Source organism: Apteryx mantelli, chromosome 15, assembly GCF_036417845.1.
Source record: "Apteryx mantelli isolate bAptMan1 chromosome 15, bAptMan1.hap1, whole genome shotgun sequence".
Classification (NCBI taxonomy): Eukaryota; Metazoa; Chordata; class Aves; order Apterygiformes; family Apterygidae; genus Apteryx; species Apteryx mantelli.
The window spans coordinates 14993171-15012228 of record NC_089992.1 but is presented as its reverse complement, the minus strand read 5'-3'; the positions used below and the strand labels follow the sequence as shown (position 1 = coordinate 15012228).

Sequence of the window (19058 nt, the reverse complement as noted above, 5' to 3'; positions counted from 1 at the left end):
GTTCATCTAAAGCATAAAAACCACAGAAGTAAAGAATCCCTGCCAGCCTTGCCCCTACCTGTTTTTCTTCACTGCTCTTAAAATAGAGTTTGAAGTGAATATATTTTAGCTTTATAGGAAGAGAGGTTTTTCTGTAACCTCTTGAGTAACTAAATCATTTTGATACTTAAGCATATCTGAGCACGCAGGGACTGATATGATCTGGTTACACTGGCATCTGTGTGAATGATGTGTGACATCCTCATGATGAGGGGGGAGGAGGAGGAGGAGGAGGAGGAGGTTCTGTAAAGTTCCACAAAATAAGGGGAGTGTTGCATCATGCATCTGCTGGAATTGAGTGTGTCAGGGTAATTTATGAAGAGCAATGCCAGCTGCTGCTTTGTCTACTGAGACTTGTTGAGTTTTAATTCTTTGCACTAGTTAGGACTGAACATTGTACAAAACAATGAATACTGTGTATGTTCCTCATGAACCTTTTATCTGTGTGAAGGCTGGTAATGTTAACTAAAAATGGAACTGTCTTAAGTAACCCCTGCTCTGAGCAGGAGGAATTCACAATACAAATCTTAAAGAACATTGTGTCCCGCTTTTCCTCATAGAAGTAACTCTTCTATTTTTTTTCCTATTCAATTTTTCATGCATTATGTTATGTATTGTGGCTTCTCTTTATATCCATCACATGGCATTAATGATGCCAAGTCATACTGCCATTAGCCTTCCTCCATTAGAACCCAAGCAACTTTTTTCTATTTTAGAAAAGCTATGATTCAGCTGTGGTTCACAGCACAATTATTTCTTAACAGCACTGAAATCTGGTGAATTGAGCAGTTACTACATGAGGTGTTTTCATTAGAGTATTTCAAACTTTGTCTGCTTGTATGAAAGGAGCAAAGATGTATTACAATAGTACAATAATTTGAACCTTATAGGAATGCAGTCATCTGATAGGAACATCCATTTTACATAGTTAATGTTTCAAATATAAATTGAAATGAACTGTAGGGATGGCAAACAGTTAAATACTTGTTATGCAGCATTGTTATACAGCATATGTCATTATTTTTTGTTTTTTTGAAATGACAGATACTTTAGATGAATACTTTGAATATGAAGCTGAGGAGTTCCTGGTCTCCTTGGCCTTGTTGATTACTGAAGGTCGAACACCCGAATACTCCATAAAGGGTAGAACAGAGGGTTTTCATTGCCCTCCAGCACAATCAAGTCAGCCATCAACAACTAAGCATGAATGCAGTGACAAACTGGCTCAGGTATGATGATACCCATTTTATTATAAGTAACATGGAGTACATCGCTGCTATCGTGATTAAGATCAACTGAGAAACTCCCCAGCAAATTCACAATTAGGCACTGAATAACAATTACTTTGTCATTTCTGTGTTTAAACAAGTATGTAACTCAGTACAGTACTAATAATAGATCTCCTTAAAATGAGAGATCATTAAGACTTTTATCCTTGTGTATAAACTTCTGTAAGACTGTCTGAATACAGTACCTGTTTGAATCTTTATTATGCAAAATTTCAAGCACTATACTTAGCATTCTTAGTCCTTTTTTTTTTTAAGTGTAGGTTGACTTGCCTTACTCTTTTTGCTTTTCCAGGTGGTCTTGAAAAGTTAAGTAATTGAAAGGTTAGATCCAAAAACATGAATATGATCAAATCTAACTAGTCAAGTGTTTTGGAGTAAGGTTGGAACATCCTATCTCTCAAGGAAAAGATCCTAAGTGCTGTGGAAATTTAAGTTGTTGTTCATGCAGAAAAGTGTGATGATTGGGGAAATTTATATATATGAACTCTTTTTCTGCACAGAAGTTGCTCAAACTGCAACCATTATTTTTCATTTAATAGCTCTGGGATCTTACCTGTGATTTGGTAAAACATTGTCTACAGGATTTGACCCTTACCCTTTTCCAAAACTTTGAAACATATTTTTAAATTAGATTTAAATCTGGCTAGTATTTTTATGGCTTGCATGTGTTGACATGTTTTCTTTCCCTCAGTGTCGTCAAGCTAGGCGAACCAGATCTGAGGTTATGCTACTGTGGAAAAACAATATTCCAATCATGGTGGAAGTGATGCTACTTCCAGACTGTTGCTATAGTGATGAAGGACCTAACACTGAGGGGAATGATTTAAATGATCCTGCAATCAAACAAGATGCATTGTTGTTAGAAAGGTGGATTTTGGAACCAGTTCCTCGACAGTAAGTTGGATATTAGGATTAGCTGATGATTGCAAGAATCTTACCATTCTTAACTTATTAAACTACTTTGTTAGTGTTTTTAAATTGGCCCCTTACCATTATGATTGATCTGAGAAAACCACTATTTACCAGTAAAAACTGAGCATCTTTTAATCTTGCTTTGTCTGTGCTCATACTTTCTGCAATGTACATTGTGTAAAATAGAGTAAAAAATGCTCCTAGCTGAAATGGTAATTTTTATGCATTTTTCTTATGTTTTAAATACTTAAGTTGTTTAAGTTGTTGTGTAGATAGGAACAAATTGTGCTGTATAATTTTTAAAACACCGGAAGAGTTTAATTGTTTTACTTGATCCAGCTGTATTTTATTTTCAGAATGAAAATCTGAAAATAAATTTGTCTTCCAGTTTTTAGTGCAGAATATTCTAACAATATAACACAGTATATGTTTTTAAGACTGGAATTTCCTACAAGGTATTTGAAAGCATTTAACTTTCTACTTGAGAGATGATAGTATAATCTGGAGAGAGGAGGCAAGTGGAAAAAGGAAGGAGGACAGCAACAGATCTTGTTGTGAAAGAATATTTGATTTTGTTAAATTCAATTTTCTGTGAATATTTTTACCAACATCCTCTTGTTTCTTCTAATATATTTTAGAAGTGGAGATCGATTTATTGAAGAGAAGACCCTTTTACTGGCTGTTCGGTCTTTTGTTTTCTTCTCTCAGTTAAGTGCTTGGCTAAGTGTTTCACATGGTGCTGTTCCTCGTAACATTCTGTACAGGTACGTCTGAGACAGAAGAATTTGTTTGCTATTTGCAGGTTGTTGCAGCTCATCTTAAAATCATTCTTTCCACCTGTTTTCCTGTTTGCTTTCAGAATGTGCATGTTGTTGGGCTGCATGTTCTGATGGTTGTATGTAATTCATATACCTTGCAAAGTGTGAGAGTTGCTGGTGTCTTTAATACTTTGTCTTAGAAATTGGTGCTATGAAGTAGATTAATAAAGACTTTTTATTTAGGTATTTCTGTAAAAGCGCTTTTCTGTTTCAGAGTAAGTGCTGCAGATGTAGACCTGCAATGGACATTCTCCCAGACACCAACTGAACATGTATTTCCTGTTCCTAATGTTTCTCACAATGTGGCCTTGAAAGTCAGCGTCCAGTCCTTGCCTAGACAATCTAACTACCCGGTTTTGACATGTAGTATTCACACCAACCTTAGCTTTTATGAGAAGAGGATGCAAGAGCATAAATTACATCAGCGCAGTGATTCCATTGCAGTAGAACAATGCAGTACGTCTAGTTCGCAGCGCATGTGTGGGAAACAAACATGGACAATGGCACCTGAAGGCCTACTTAATGTAAAAAAGTCGCCTGAAATTACTACATCTATCAGAAGTTTAAAACTTTATCCATCTACTGGTTTTGGATCTGACTTTGGAGCATCACAGTCTAAAGTTCAGTGCTATAATGCTACAGCAGACAATAAGACACAATCTCATGAAACATCTGTCAGAACTTTTAAATCCTTTTCCTTGGTTGATTCTCGTGTTTTGAATAGTCATTGTTCTCATCAGTCCACAGGAGAAACCAATCCTTTGATAGGTTCTTTACTTCAAGAGCGACAAGAAGTCATAGCAAGAATTGCTAAGCACTTGATTCACTGTGATCCAACTACTTCACAAGTTAATGGACGTCCATTCAACATACATGAAACCCGCTCGGCTACATCAAAAGCTTTTCGGAGTACTTACGAAGATGAAAACTTGCCAAGGAAAGGCAAGGAAACCTCCTCTGTTTCTGTTGCCGACTTAGATAATGCAATACCAGATGATGGCGGCGAAGGCAAAACTAGAGCAATACCAGAGATCACACTGGTTGGTCCTCATGTTCCAGTGAACCGCTGTGGCCGTCAGTCTGTAGGAGAGAGCAATCCTTTGATAGATTCTCTGCTTCAGGAGCGGCAGGAAGTGATAGCAAGGATTGCCCAACACCTGATTCATTGTGATCCAGCTACTTCTCATCTTACTGGGCATCCATTCAAAGTACAGGAAACTAGTGCAGGTTCTTCAAAAATTTTCCGAAGTACATATGAAGATGAAAATTTGCTGAAGAAAGGCAAGGAAAGATCTTCTGTTTCTTTTGCTAAATCTGATTTTTCTTTGATAGAAGATAACAGTAAATCAAGGATGAGAACACCTGATACTCCTGTTAGTCCTTCTAGACTTGATGGTGAATTGAAGGCTTCTGTAAAACTCCAAGCAAGAAGAAAATTGCTTTTAGCAAAACCCAGTGAAGCTGTCCGAAATGCATTTCATCAGACTTCAAATAAAACTTCTCATTCATTTACTAATATGCATGCATCATCATCTTGTATTAAAGAAAATAAATCTGAATTGTCAGATAAATTGGAAATGATACATTCTGGTTATGCACAGAAAGACCAAATAACCAATAGAATTAAACAGTGTTCAAATTTAAGCAGCATTGATGAACAGATTTGCACAAATAAACTTAAAGAAAGAACAGTCATTAGTGAGAACGACAGCACGGACAGTTTTAACAATTTACAGATAGATAAATGCAGAATACTTGAAGGTACAAAAAAAGCAACTGTGATGCAGGCATCTGACTCTTTGCACAAAAATGAGCTCAAGTGTTTAGACAGAGACTCAAAAAAACCAAATATTTATGAGCAAAATACTCAACTTATTAGCATTGAAAATTATTTAAATAAAGACCATGATAGTTTCAAAAACAAAAACAAACAAGATAAAACAAAAACTACGCATGATGAGAATGAAGACCCAATAGGCCTTGATTTACAAAGCAGTTCTCAGAAGAAATCTATAGAAGACTGCTTAGTAAAATGTGAACGGCTGAAGAACCCAGATGTGCAGGTAAATACACGAATAAAAGGAGTAAATGCATTGGCTGCTATTAGTCAGATAACTTGTGAGTATGTTCAGGATCGGCTAAGAGTCAATATCAAGAGGGATTTATGTCTGACTTTATATGAAACAGTGCGGTACGGTTGTCTGCTTTGAGGTTGAAGTGAAGTTTGTCCCTGTAGCAACCCACATGCACACTTTCTTAATTATATGTTTAAGGCTTAGAAGAACATTGTCTCATTCTGCTTCCTGTAATAGCATTATTACTGACAGTTTCCAGAGGCAGTTAGACATCCTGTTCCTTATAAATATACCACTGTCTGTACGTGGTATGTTGTGATTAAAAAGTGAACAATCTTTAGTGATTTTACACAGAGTCAAAAGGAAACTTCTTCAGAATATTTCCTAAAATGCTAGTGTGGTGCAGATTCACCTGTTTCAGAAGTCTTTCTTTTCTGCTAAAGCAAGCCTTGAATAAATACCTTGGTATACCAATACCTTGAGTAAATTTGTTTTGCTCACAGAAAGTACCATCTCTCAAAAATACAAATATATGGCGGAAACACAATTTTCGATCCTTGGATGGAACTTCAACCAAGGCTTTTCATCCCAGAACTGGATTGCCTCTACTTTCAAGTCCTGTAAGCTACTGTTGAAATTATAACTTTCAAATGAGAAAGAAAATATTTTATTCTTTAAATACCTGTGTATTGTAGAAAATGTGACAAAATGTTTAGATGAAGTGTTTGTATTTACTTTCAGTGTCATAGAATGAATACTCTTGCTAGTGGAAATTTGAGAGTTAATACTCAAGTTGAATGATAGTTCTGGGAATGAAAATATTGGAGAGTTATTTGTTGATGATATCAAGTAACAAAAGTTGATATTAGAAAATTCTATAGCAAACAATGCTTTGGTGCTGTTTTAGAGCATGAAAGAAAGCATTTTAAAGCTTGATGTTTTAAGTATGAGCTAGCATATTTTGTCATTTAAGACTTTTTGTGCAAGTTATTAATACTTGGTAGCCTATTATTCCAAAGCTTTTGTTTCTGTGATTGTTTTGTAAGGTATATTCTTCAGTAATCAGAGATGTCATTGATTGATTAGATAATATAAAACTGCTGTGACAAGATGGGCAGACCTTGGGAAAGTATAGTTTTGGTATATTATTTGGGACTTTTAAGCCAAAAGGCAGTCCCAATTAAAAATGCAGTAGTAGTGACTGATATTCTGTAATCAACATATATATATTTTTTATTATTTGGTGCATTGTAAAGCATGTCATATTTTTGGAGGTTTCTGACAGAAATTGGTACAGCTTATTTACATTTAATATTCTGTGTCATTCCAAAGAGATGTTCAGTTTCTTAAATGAACTGGACAGTGATTTTGGAGTAGAATTAGTTTTTGTTGTTTAGGTTTCATATTCTTCTGGAAGCTTCTGACTGTTTTATACTGATCAGATTTCTATTTTGGTGTTTGTAAGAAGTCCTTCTTAATCAGAATTGACAGTATTGGTATTAAATAATCTAAGAATTTTCTTCATTAAGTTTAGAATATGTAAAAATGACTCTTCTGCCTTGTTTTTATAATTTTGTAATGCCATTAAAATTCTTGCTAAACTCAGAATAGTGCCTCCTATAGATAGAGAGTTCAAATTAACATTCTCTTTTCCTCTTGAGGTTCCTCAAAGGAAAACACAGTCTGGGTGCTTTGATCTGGACTCATCACTGCTACGATTGAAATGTTTGTCTGCAAGAAGGTATATTTTAATTACGAGAAACTTTGAGAATTTGTTTGGAAGTAAAATGTGTATACATACCTGTACGCAGCAATAAAGCAAGTTAACAAAGACAGAACATGGGGGTGCTTTTCAAAAGAATCCTTATTTTGAAATAATGATTTTCAAATTTTGTTGCAATTGTGCAGAGACATTAGATTTCAGCTTCTTAGAATGGCGCATTAGTCGGACAGATTTTCTTTCATGATCCCCTTTTTTCATCCATTAAACTAACATCACCATCTGACTGTGCAACAAAGGTAGATAATTGTGGTATGGTTTCTATCTTTTTGAATTGTCACAAAAATTTAAATATTATGAAAACATATGTCCATATTTGGTTATTTTATTTCTCTGCAACATGAAGTCATTTCAGAGTTGTCTCAGTTGGCCAAGCAGAAAGAATTTATGTCTGTTTTATGTTGTTAGTGGTAAGAAAACTGCTCAGGTGGCTCCAGCATAGGCTAGGGATGGCTAGTCTCCCTGATCTTTTGAGATAAATGTTGAAATCTCCTTATATCTGAGAGCCTGCTGCATGGATGGGAGATGGCTGTGGCATTCTAGAGCTGTTTATACCCAGAAAACAAAAGCAAATTGCATTCATGCTTTATATTTATTCTGTCTTCTTTTTAAATAGCCCTCAACAATGTATAAACAGAGACAGTGATCCAGACAGCCATGGGAAACCATTTCTAAGTTCTAGTGCTCCACCAGTAACAAGTCTTAGCCTTCTGGGAAACTTTGAGGTATTGCATATTCTCTAGAAATCTTGTGGTATTTTTATTATTCTTCTGTACTGCTTTTTAAAGTGCATTAATGTGGATAATTCCTGTCTGATTGCAGTGTGGAAGTTCATAATTGAATTGAATAAAATTTGTTTTAATTTCCAGCTATAAAGGCATGTATTTAACTCCCTGGACATGTTCTGTCTCAGGTTAATAATATAAAATCAGAGATAGAGAAACAATAAGTTCCTTGTAACTTTAAGGGGTAAGTTTAATTCCCACTATGGTCAAATCAGGAGGTGTTCTGTTGTCTTAAATGAGAGTTAACATCCTGTAACTGTTCATATTTATGGTATAAATAATTAGAAAAAATGGATTCTAACAATTTTACACTTAAAATTTACTTAATATATCACAAAAGCTCTATTAATTAGTATAGTAAACAACATATTGGAGGTATAGCCTAGAACTTTTTACTTCAGGTAGCGTATCAAAATTTAACAACTAAGAGGTATTGCATTTACTGGTTGCACTGTACTTTTCTTTGTGAAATATGTATTGAATACTTTGAGAAAAATTACAAATTGCAGTTTACTAATTTTTGAGATTGCACATGTCCAGGAAAACCATGCATAAATCCTACTGCAGAATTGCACGGATTTCAGTAGAATTCAGTTTGGATTTTTATGACACTTTTCTTTAAACCAATATCATCTTGCATAATGTTCCTCTGTTAATGGTAATCTTATGCTGTGGTTGTGATTTTTGGTAGGTCACCTTACAAAAGACTGTAAGACCCAAGTTCTTATATAAACTGCTTATTTGCTGATTAGTTTTGTTAGATATTATGTGAGGCATTCCTAACCTAAACTGTGTATGTTTTGATTTTTCAGGAGTCTGTCTTGAATTTCCGCTTAGACCCTCTAGGTGTTGTTGATGGTTTCACAGCGGAAGTGGGAGCAAGTGGAGTCTTTTGTCCTACTCACATGACTCTTCCAGTTGAAGTGTCATTCTACAGCGTGTCAGATGATAACGCACCCTCTCCTTACATGGTAAGTATATGGTTGAATTATTTTTCCTCTGTTCAATCCCAGTAGTACTCAAAGTAGCATTTGAAGGCCAAATACAATAGTCACTTTTTCCCTGGAAGGCTAGCCTGAAACAAAGCTGATTATAGCTTGTAGACAGGTGAACTTGTCTAACTTAAGTTTAATTATTGTATTAAAGTATATAACCCTAATTTTTGCTGAGGTGTTTTGTACTTAGCATATTAACATATGCAAACAATCCCGAGCTAGTTCAGAGTTTCTCAGCAAAACTGGTAAAATTGAGGGCACTGGAAGTCAAGAATAAGGATATTTTTGCCTTCATCCTTTGAGGCTGCAAAACCCCCAAGTTTTACTTGGAGACAGAGTTGGCTTCAGAATGCGGGGAATTAAATTCTGACGGCTGGAGATGAAGAACAAGAGCTAGGTGAGTATAGAGTTCAGGAAGTGGGGCTTTGGAGGGATTTGGGGTATTTTCAGCTGCCTTCAGTTGGGCTTCTTCTCATCCTCCATCCTCTCTTCCCTTTCCCAAACTAGTATTCTTTCTCACGTTTCTCTGCTCCACCATCCAGCTCCTCTGATCTTGGGATATTGAACATATTTGTCTTCCTCCACACTTGAGTGATCAGCCCCTGCAATGTCTTTTATCCAGCTTACCTAAAATAGGCAGTGAGGCAATAGCTACACTTAACTGGATACATCTTACTGGTGCAAGGAGCTCCTACGCCAGGCAGCTAACCACTTTGCCAGCAAGTGGCTTAGGTGTAGGCCAAGGTACAATTGCTGATGGAGAACTGAGACTCAAAAGTTGTTTAACCCTTGCTTTTTAACCAAATGCTATCTGAGCTAGTGTGACACAAATCATTCTCACCAGCTGTTTAGTTTGCTAATCTTTATACTGACACACTACCTGTGTTCTTAATATCCATGTATTAATTCTGTTCTGCTTTTCTATAATGACAGTTTTTTTGGATGCCTAAGGTGCTACCTTGCAAACAGCAAAGATCTGTTGTATGCTAACATTGAATCAGTCAGATAGATTTGTTTTGAATGCCTGTTAAGTAACGTCAATGTTACTTCGCTGACAGATCTAATTTTAAGAGAGGTTTTAGTATGTATGTTTGTGTCTAATGTGATAAATAGTCTGTTTAAACATGCAAGTAAAGTATTGAACAACCTATCATCTTGATATTTAGAATTCATGGCACTCTACCATGTTTTTGACCTTCTGTTTTTGAAAGTATTCAGAAAAGGAAATGAAATGGCTTTGCAAGTTAAGTTTGAGTAATACAGTTTAAACTTGTAAAAGAAGTATCTATTTTTTTGCTTTCATCTTTCTGTTTTTTCACATGATTTTCCAGGTCCTGAAGGAATTTGTTCCGCAAATGGTTAAAGTAGCATTGCTTATTTTACTAGCTGGATGTCATTGTTTCATTCTTTCCACATGCTGTAAACATGCTATTATGGTTGAGTCTCATAGGATTAATATAACATTTATATAGTGCCTCCATCATCAAAAACATTGTTTCTATTTGCATAGCTAGTTTCTCTGCTCTGGGTTTGGGGGGAGTTTTTCGTATGTCCTCTTCAGTGCGTGACAATGGTTGTGCACCGCAGTTTAATCAAACATGCACTCTACTGCAATACCTTAATGGTGACCTCAGCATTGGTAAAGCAGAACAAGTTCCCCGGTGCATGGCATGTGGAAAAGTCAGGTATTCTATAGATCACAGATGGTACAAAAGCAAATTACATCATTGCTAAAGTGTTGAATTAGGGTGGAAGTTTAGATGCGTCTACTATCTTTGAAAAGCAGGAATTAGTTCTGTGAAGTTTGGAGTGTTAATGGTGCAATTACAGGCCATCTGAAAATGGGAAGGAAGGTACAAGTCTTTAATTTTAAGAAAAAAGCCTTACTTCTCTGTATCTGCCAGACTACTAGTCTGAAGATGTGGAAACTTGGCTATTGTTTCAAGAGGAGAATGTACCCCTTATTGCACAGCTTTTAATGATCTGCCAATGTATCTGTAAGGCCCCTACTGTTGATTTTAACTGCATCTTAAGTGTGTTGCCTTCTCAATTTTTTAATACATTGTTTATTGTTTTTAGAATAAGTACAATTACATGAATAGAGTATTTTCATTTCTTAATATCTTGACTTGAACTAAATTTGTGTATTTTTTTTAGGGTGTTATTACTTTAGAGTCCCTTGGTAAAAGGGGTTATCGGGTACCGCCTTCAGGAACAATACAAGTGGTAGGTACTTGGCAGATTTGAGTGCATTAAAACCACTAATATCAAGGAATTCATGCAGAGGGAATTAGATTATTTATTAGAGATAGTCATGAAGCAGTGGAAATGTGAATCTCTGTAGGTACTGTGGTATTCTAATTTTTCAAAGTATAAATCTGTATGTAATTTGTGGGACAAAAATAGCTCCAAACGTTTGAACCCATCTGTACCATGAAGAGGTTTAAAATCAGTTACTGAAGATTCAGGATAGTAGTTGGTGGCACAATAGCTTTGAAGAAGTAATGAATTAGGTCACTGTTGAAATTCAAAAATTCTTCTAAAGGCAACATTAAACATTCAGCTTTATATAATTTACATAGCAGTTAAAAATAATTTAAAAACACCTACTTTTTATAATCAAATCAGAAAGTAAATCACAGTTACTCCTAAAACCAACACTGTCTCTTTCTTTAAAGAATGCAGTCCAGAATAACAAACTGCTAATTTCATGTTCAGAAGTGAAGCGTATTCAAAAGTGAAGCCTGCCATTGTGCTTCCTGTAAGCATATTGTGTGTCTAGAAAATAATATAGACAAAAAGCTGACTGAAGAAATAAACCAAAATGTGGATCCAGATTATCAAATAATAGTAGTCATATTCTAGTGTTTTTGATTAGATAATGATTAGTGTTATGTTTAAAAATGGGAATTGCTAATAGTTGAACTGTTGAAGAACAGAAAAACTGTAGTATGTTTTTTGTGTAAATATTTCTGTATGGAGCAACAACAAAATGCATAGAGGACAGTCTGTAAATTTTGACTATTTTGGAAGGTGAAATCTTTTTTCAGTTTGTAAATTCTAAAGACCATTGTACTTAAACAGTTTGTCTTTTCAGACCTTATTTAACCCTAACAAAACTGTGGTGAAAATGTTTGTGGTGATCTATGACTTGAGAGAAATGCCAGCTAATCATCAAACATTCCTACGGCAAAGAACTTTTTCTGTTCCTGTGAGACGAGAAATCAAGAGAACTGTCAATAAAGAAAATACTCAACAGACTGAAGAAAGGCTACTACGCTACCTCATACATCTGAGGTAAGCTCCTCAGAGTAAAGCGAAATACTCCAAGCACCTGCCAAAAGTTATTTATCTCCTCTTTCCTTTGCCAGACAGCCTTTTTGTATACAGGCTTATTTTAAAAAAAGAATACTTCTAACTTGGACTTCAAGCTGGACAGTAGAGAAAGAAATGCTAATAAATAATTTGGACTCTGCTGAGGAGAAACAAAGTTAAAATATAAAGCTCTTTTTTGTCATTGAAGTTTTTTGTATAGCTTAATTTATTTCCTACCAAGAGAGATGTAGTTCTGACTGGATCAATGTACCGTTTCTGAGGTCACAGGAAAGAGTGAATGTGGATGTTATATGGGTAAAAGCCAAAACTAAGGATCGATGCAGAGGTGGTGGCCAATATCTAGCATGTTTCCTGTTCAGCAGAATGGGTTCTAATGTGAAAAGTATTGAGTTACTCCTAAAAATGCAGTGCTTAGTGGTAAAAATGTAAATATCTGTTTAGTGCTGCAATACCACTAATAAGTCAGTCACTTTATAATACATTAAGACAATCTTCCTTTTAAATGATTTACAAAGTGCTGCCTGAAACAAAACACTGTTAGGACTATTTGGATGCTTTGAAGGCTGCAATTAGAAACAAATGAGAAACAATTGATACACTTAGTCCTTCTGCAGTTTGCAGACTTTTGCTGGCGTTATTGTAGTAAACAGACCACATAAATGCAGACATAATGATTTGATTGCACCACTTTAAAACCTGACAATAGCTGATATTCTAAAGCTAGCGAGGAGAACAAAATTAAATGTCTTAAACTTTTCAATTTTCCCTTAACTAGTTGTAGAATTGCTTTCAGTGCTTATTATTTTCCTGTTTAATGGCATTGACTTCTCCCAAGCAGACTTTCCGAACACAACTTTGTCTATGGCAGTGATTCCAGACCAAGATTTCCCATTAAATAAATATTGACGGTCATAAAAATTGTGCTTTCATTTACTAGAGTGTGAAAATAGCACCATGATGAGGCTGTTGAACTGTGTTTTCATTCTGAATTTTAGTCTGGATTCAACTTCACCTTTCCAGGACACGCTAATTTGCTTAACCACCCTCTAAAAATTTTCTTGAGAGGGTCAATTCTGAAAAAGAATGTGTAGCCCAAATAAAAGGCTCTATTCACATCTAGTATTGATCTAACTAATGCAAAGGAACTGTGGACAGGTATCAGCTGTAGAAGTGGGGAAAAATCTGTGGCGAACTGAGCCTAGCATATAAGCATGAAGTGTGTTAGACTTCTGTCCCCTCTTAGTTTCTACTTTAATGTTCTTTAATATAGTTTGTAAATTTGCATTTTAGACAGACTTAGTTCTGCTTCAAGGCAAACCTACTTTCTTCTCCATCGTCTTTTACAGATAGTAAGTCTTTCATGAGCTTCCTTTTTTTGATATCTGTTGAGAGATACAAATGCAGCAGTCCTGTTGCTTTTAGTTTGAAAATACCTATACAGTTTAGCACAGCATTCAGGCCTCCAATAGGGATCAACTTGTGGAATTATGATGTGTAAAGTATAATTGGAAATGTATCTGTTTCTGGCTGGAAAAACAAACTGTATCATAATTATGAAGCTTAGATGCTCATCCTGAAAAGTGAGTATGTGCAGGCTATGCTGGCAGCTTCAGAGATGAACCAAGCAGTGGGCCTTTTCATTTCAGTTCTGTTATTAAACAGAAAACTGCAGAACTGCTTGAAATATTACAGTAATTAAGCTGATCTGTCTGAGGGTTATTGAACAGAATACTTCAGACTTTACAGACGATTCTGCTGTCTATCTAGAGTTATCTTTATTAAAAATTGATTTTAATTGGGAGAGTTAATGTTTTTGGTAGTGTATTATTCATATATAAAGATGTTATTTTTAACACCTTTCATTTTTTAAAGTAGCAAAGTTTCTTCAAAATCATTTTACTGAAAACTGTGTAAAAGTAGACAAGAATTTTGTGGTTACTCAAATTAGCTTCAAGCAGCTTTTCATTTTTAGTTGTAGTTTTTGAAAAGAAGTATCTTAAGCTTATAGGTTGAAATTTTGCTAACAATACAAAGGAAGTCACAAACAGTAAGCTGCATTGTGGTAGCGTCTGCTTGTGAGGCCTTAATTACTGCTGTCAGCACTCGCATTATGAAAGCTTTTTTTCAAGTGGTAATTCAGCAACAATGCTTGCAGAGGTCTGGAACTTAACATTGGCAGCGAGATTTTCTAAAACACTAAAACGAAGTGTCAGACTTATTGCCTGTGCAGCTTTTACATGCTCATTTTTGTACGTTTGAGAAATTGTTTGATATGCTATTAGACTGTATTTGTACTCACAGCTACCGTATTGAGGTATAAAGAGTAACTTGCCTCGACAACTAAGCTCTCTTTACTATACCAAGATCAAGAGTTGTGCTTGCAATTTAAGTAGTCTCTTGAAAATGTTTTTGGGAAAAAAAATTTGTCAACTGTCAAGCAATGATTTTTGCATTGTAATTAAATCTGCAACAAAATACATAGTCAATTAAACAGTTAACCTGCCCACAGCTTAGCATTTTTCAAGTTTTCAAAGCTTGGTATCCGGTGTTAGTTACTGACATATTACATCTCTTTATTTTATGGAGCATAATTGGGCTATAATTGCTGTTGCTTAATGGCTAAGCAGTGGTTGTTTTTTCATTAACTAAATGTTACTGAAAACTATATTGAGGGTAAACTTGAAACTTGTTGATTAAAATAGTGATTCTTCGAGGTGTTGAGAAGCTTTTTTTGAATATTTTCCTGATGTGACACATGACACATTTATAGGTGGAAGCTAAGGCACCTGTTATTATTGATTTATTAGTTACTTTTTGATATTTCTGATCTGTCAGAATTTTTGTGATCTAGAAATTCATATCATAGTTCTAATGATTTACACTTGTATTGGTTAGTCTCTTCCACTTGCAAGAGGAAAGGTGTTGCTACATATATTTTTATGGTTATTCTGCTATATCCTGTTTTTGTAGCTTGCTCTGTTCATAGTATATTTTGGTGGCCTATAAAATGTATAGCGTTTTTGTGCTTGTATGTGTCATTTCTTCAGTAATGTTTATCATTTAAAGTTTCTTTTCTCTGCCATCAGTGGCAGCTTTCTAGCTCATCTGTTATTTGTGTTTTTAAGCCTTCCTGTATTTGTATACTGAAATTGTTCCTAAGATAGCACCTGTCAGAATTCTCTGTTGTGTTTTTCTTGGTTCCCTTGCATGAAGCTATTGGAATTGCCAGAGCTCTGTAAGTTTTAGCTCACAGGCACAGTATAAACCAAGTCGCAGGCCCGCCACTCCATGACTACCCTGCAAGGGTGTATGTGACTGTTGCCTTCTGATTATTCCAGTATATTTGTATGCATGAAAAGCAAAAGTTTCCAAGTCCAATTACAATGGTAAATATTTCTGAAAGAAAAAAATTGGCAATAGAAGCAGAGGCTTTACAAAAATCCCCCAAACTCTGTAACTGTTTCCCACTCATCTTCCTTCAGTCTTCTTGGAGTGTCATACTCAAAAAAGCCAAATTGCAGAGAAGCAATATTTACTGGGCAAAGAGAATCTTGCAGAATTCCTACTACTTGACAGTAGTGATCTTGAGAAGTTGAAAAAATAGACCTTGATTATTAGTTTCTGATAGACCCATCTGTAAAACACGAATAATATGGATCTACTTTACGATGATGCTTTCATAACTGCATCTGTTGTATATGAATTAATGTAGTCAATTATGCTTTTGCTGCAAAAGCTCTTTCAGTTACATTTTTTTATTTAAAAATGTCTTATATGCATGCTGAATTAAATTTTTGTGGTATTCAGTTTGCTCCTCATCTCTTATTTCTTGTGCTCTCCTTCAGAATCTTCTCTTAAGGTAGAATTGGGAATTAAGACAGAAATTCTTTGCCTACTAGGTAAAGAGCTTTCACACTGACAGCATTGAATGAATAAATAATGATGGATGGGAGCTCTTTGGGAGCCAGCAGAAGCATTCTGCTAGACCCCACTACATTTAGTGCCCTTGACAGCTGGTATCCAGGAGAGGAGAACTTTCCCTTGTCTAGCTAAGGGGCTGACTGTAGACTATTCTGCTTCACTAGTCTGAATGAAACTGTGACACAGAACACATTTCTACATCCTGCCTGTCCCAGACAATTAAACTTTGCTGGATCTTCTGTCCTACTGGTTGTCTTCTCCTACCTCTCTGAATTTCATTCTGATTATGTCTTATTTATTGCCTTCGTGTAAATAGAGATAGTACTTTTGTTTCAGTGTGGTCAATGAGTAATTTTTTATTAAAAACCAGTGCAAATTGTAATGTACACAATAATATAGTGTATGGTTTTGTGTGTGCCTTGCTTTCTGAGCTTTTGTAATAATGTTATCTTATGTAGCAATAGGTTTTCTCCCTTACTATGACATGCACAATGGTGTTCTGCAGCTTTCAGTTATCGTAAGAAATACTACTTAGGATTCCTGCCTTTCCTGGTTGAGGAAAAGAAATGAAGGAGCTCTGCCAGATGAGACTACAGAATACAGTTCTCTGGAGTGCAAATGTATTCTCCTTGTCTGTGGTTTTGAAATCTCAGGGAGAGTGGAAGTGGCACATTTCTGACAGGCTTGGAGGACCTGAATTAGGTAGGCAGTTTAGCGGCAGCATACAAGGTAAATAGGCCCAGCAATTGGCCACTGTTTACTTCATTGTTTGGGCCAGTGAGCTGGTCTCTGTGAAATAGCTCCATATTTTTTGCCATAAGCTTCTCTTTTTTTTTTTTTTGTCTGCCTGTAGAGACCCCTGTAGCTACTGCTTCTTGAGTTCGACTTAGATTTGTCATGTAGTTTAAAGCAGTAGTAAACTTCTTGCTGGTACTTTCATAAAGAGAGCAATGAAATCTGTCTGTATGATGGCTAGCACTGAAATATGTATTTGGGATCACCATTGCTGATGATGTGAACGTTCCCTTTTGTACATGCTTAGGCCACCTGTAGTGTATTTTTGGGAGCACATGCTTAGGAATCCTTTTTTGCCTTCTAGGTTGCTGAGAACTTTAATCTATGACATATGTAATTGCAGTGTGGACCTTAAATATTCCATGCCAATTCCAAAGCTATATAGCGTATTGGTAATTAGGAAATGGAGTCTTTAAATGCCAAAGAAGATAAAGTAGATAGAAAAGATCAGGTTATTCTTTCTTCTTTAATTTTAACATGCTGATTACTTATGGACTAGTTTTGTATGTTCAGATGTTTTCTGGCCTTAATTTCTTAAATGAATTCATTTAATACAGTAGTATTTAAGAGGAATCTTTTTCCGTTTATTTGTTTTATAATACAGATAAATATCTTTTCAGGTTCCAGAGTTCTAAATCTGGAAAGATCTACCTCCACAGAGATGTAAGGCTCCTGTTCTCTCGGAAATCCATGGAAGTTGATAGTGGCGCTGCATATGAACTCAAATCTTACACTGAATCTCCAACAAATCCTCAGTTTTCACCAAGATGTTAGCAAACAATGGCAAACTAAAGTATTCATTTTACTGTTGATTACTCCTTAAAAGCAAAGATTGGTATAGATGACAGTATAAAGTTAAATCTGTAAAGGAATGAAAATAGCGCGCAAGAGAGGCAAGGTTCTTCTGTGATCCTGGACCAGTTTTGTAAAGCTTTCTGGAATGAGCTTTGTGTATTCCAAGTAGACTGGAAACAAATACTTAAGTCTAATCTTTTTGTACTGTTAAAACCACTTCATTGGATGTGTTGCAATAGCAAATTCCCAACTTAGTTTAGTGTTTACACTTTTTATTTTATTTTTCAGTTATTTAATATTTAATGTTTCATTTAATACTCAAGTGATGTTTGTCTTTAGTGTTCTAATGTAGCATAAATCCTATCTAAAATCATACTATGTATTTTTGGCATTAATATTGAAATCTGAAATATATACAGATGTCTTTAATCCGTGTGATGTTTTAAGTGATATTCATTTAACTTATTGAAAATGGGGACAACAGTTGAACTTCCATAACATTTCATACTATGCAAGCATTTGACTTCTTTTCTGTCTGTAATGTTCCCCTTTTTCTCTTTCTCACATACAGGTTTAATAGCACTTGCAACCGTAGTGCAGAATGTTTCTTTATTTACTCATGAATTCAGATCACAGATTCAGTTCATATTTTGCTCCCTCAATGTCTTTCTTTCATAAAGGGACATTTTAATATTCCTTTCTGTTAATAAATAGTTTGAATGTTTCACATAAAATTCCCTCCCCCATATTTGATTTCTCAGATTGTGTTAAAGGATGTACTGTGCAAACAAATTAGTATTTATATCTTAAATATATGCAAAAGCTATGAAACTGGTACTTTTTGTTTTCTTTTTAGATAAGGAGGATCTTCATGTAATCTGAAATATTTGTAACAGGTCAATTCCATTTAGACCACTAGGTGGCTATAGGAAGTTTTGCTAGAAATGCTACATTGGGCAAATAAATACTTTCCAATACATATGTTGTTCCTAAAACAACACAATCAGATAAAAAGGTTATGCTAAGTGTTAAACTGCATAGCCGAGGGGGAAAAAGTAGCAGTATTTGATTATATTTGGGGTCTATCTACTATAATGAACAGCTTCAGTTTTACGGTATTTACTCAAGATCTCAACTGTCTTATCTTGGGTTATATATTTTTTACACTGTATTTTTTCATAATGTCAGTAATATAAAAGGAGATGTTCATATTTGGGAGTATAACATCCTTATCTGATGAAGACTTTGGAGAAGGAGTGAGTGTCCATGTTGTATATTCAACACTTTTCTTAGTTGAGTCAGTGCATCATGAACTCTCCAGGAAGTCAGACAGGGAAAGTAAGGGAGACCAGACTTTCCAGATGATACTTATCAACTATCTTAAAACTATGATACTGTATATTCAAACAGCTGTTGCTACAGAAAGGCAAAGTTCGGGTATTACAGAATCCATTTCCGACTTCAGCAGTATTTTTCCCTCTGTTACACTGGAATTTCAAAGGTTAGCATTTGTTTTAC

At 35.3% G+C, this 19058-nt stretch overlaps 1 protein-coding gene across 4 annotated transcripts in view; it reads left to right on the top strand.

The window, feature by feature from the left end:
• The window catches only part of ATOSA (atos homolog A), a 36621-nt gene extending 18263 nt beyond the window's left edge, over positions 1 to 18358 (top strand). For 2 of the 4 annotated variants that reach the window (XM_067305907.1, XM_013957035.2), the window contains exons 2-12: positions 1084 to 1268; positions 2020 to 2222; positions 2879 to 3004; positions 3273 to 5121; positions 5637 to 5753; positions 6795 to 6874; positions 7530 to 7638; positions 8511 to 8669; positions 10851 to 10919; positions 11791 to 11990; positions 17366 to 18358. In XM_067305907.1, the coding sequence (XP_067162008.1) occupies positions 1084 to 1268; positions 2020 to 2222; positions 2879 to 3004; positions 3273 to 5121; positions 5637 to 5753; positions 6795 to 6874; positions 7530 to 7638; positions 8511 to 8669; positions 10851 to 10919; positions 11791 to 11990; positions 17366 to 17519 (3251 nt within the window). In that variant the 3' untranslated portion in view covers positions 17520 to 18358. Of the gene's footprint in view, positions 1 to 1083; positions 1269 to 2019; positions 2223 to 2878; positions 3005 to 3272; positions 5122 to 5636; positions 5754 to 6794; positions 6875 to 7529; positions 7639 to 8510; positions 8670 to 8996; positions 9091 to 10850; positions 10920 to 11777; positions 11991 to 17365 lie in introns of those variants that run through there. The other 2 variants (XM_067305908.1, XM_067305909.1) reach the window with 2 other exon arrangements.
• The last annotated feature ends 700 nt before the right edge of the window (positions 18359 to 19058 follow it).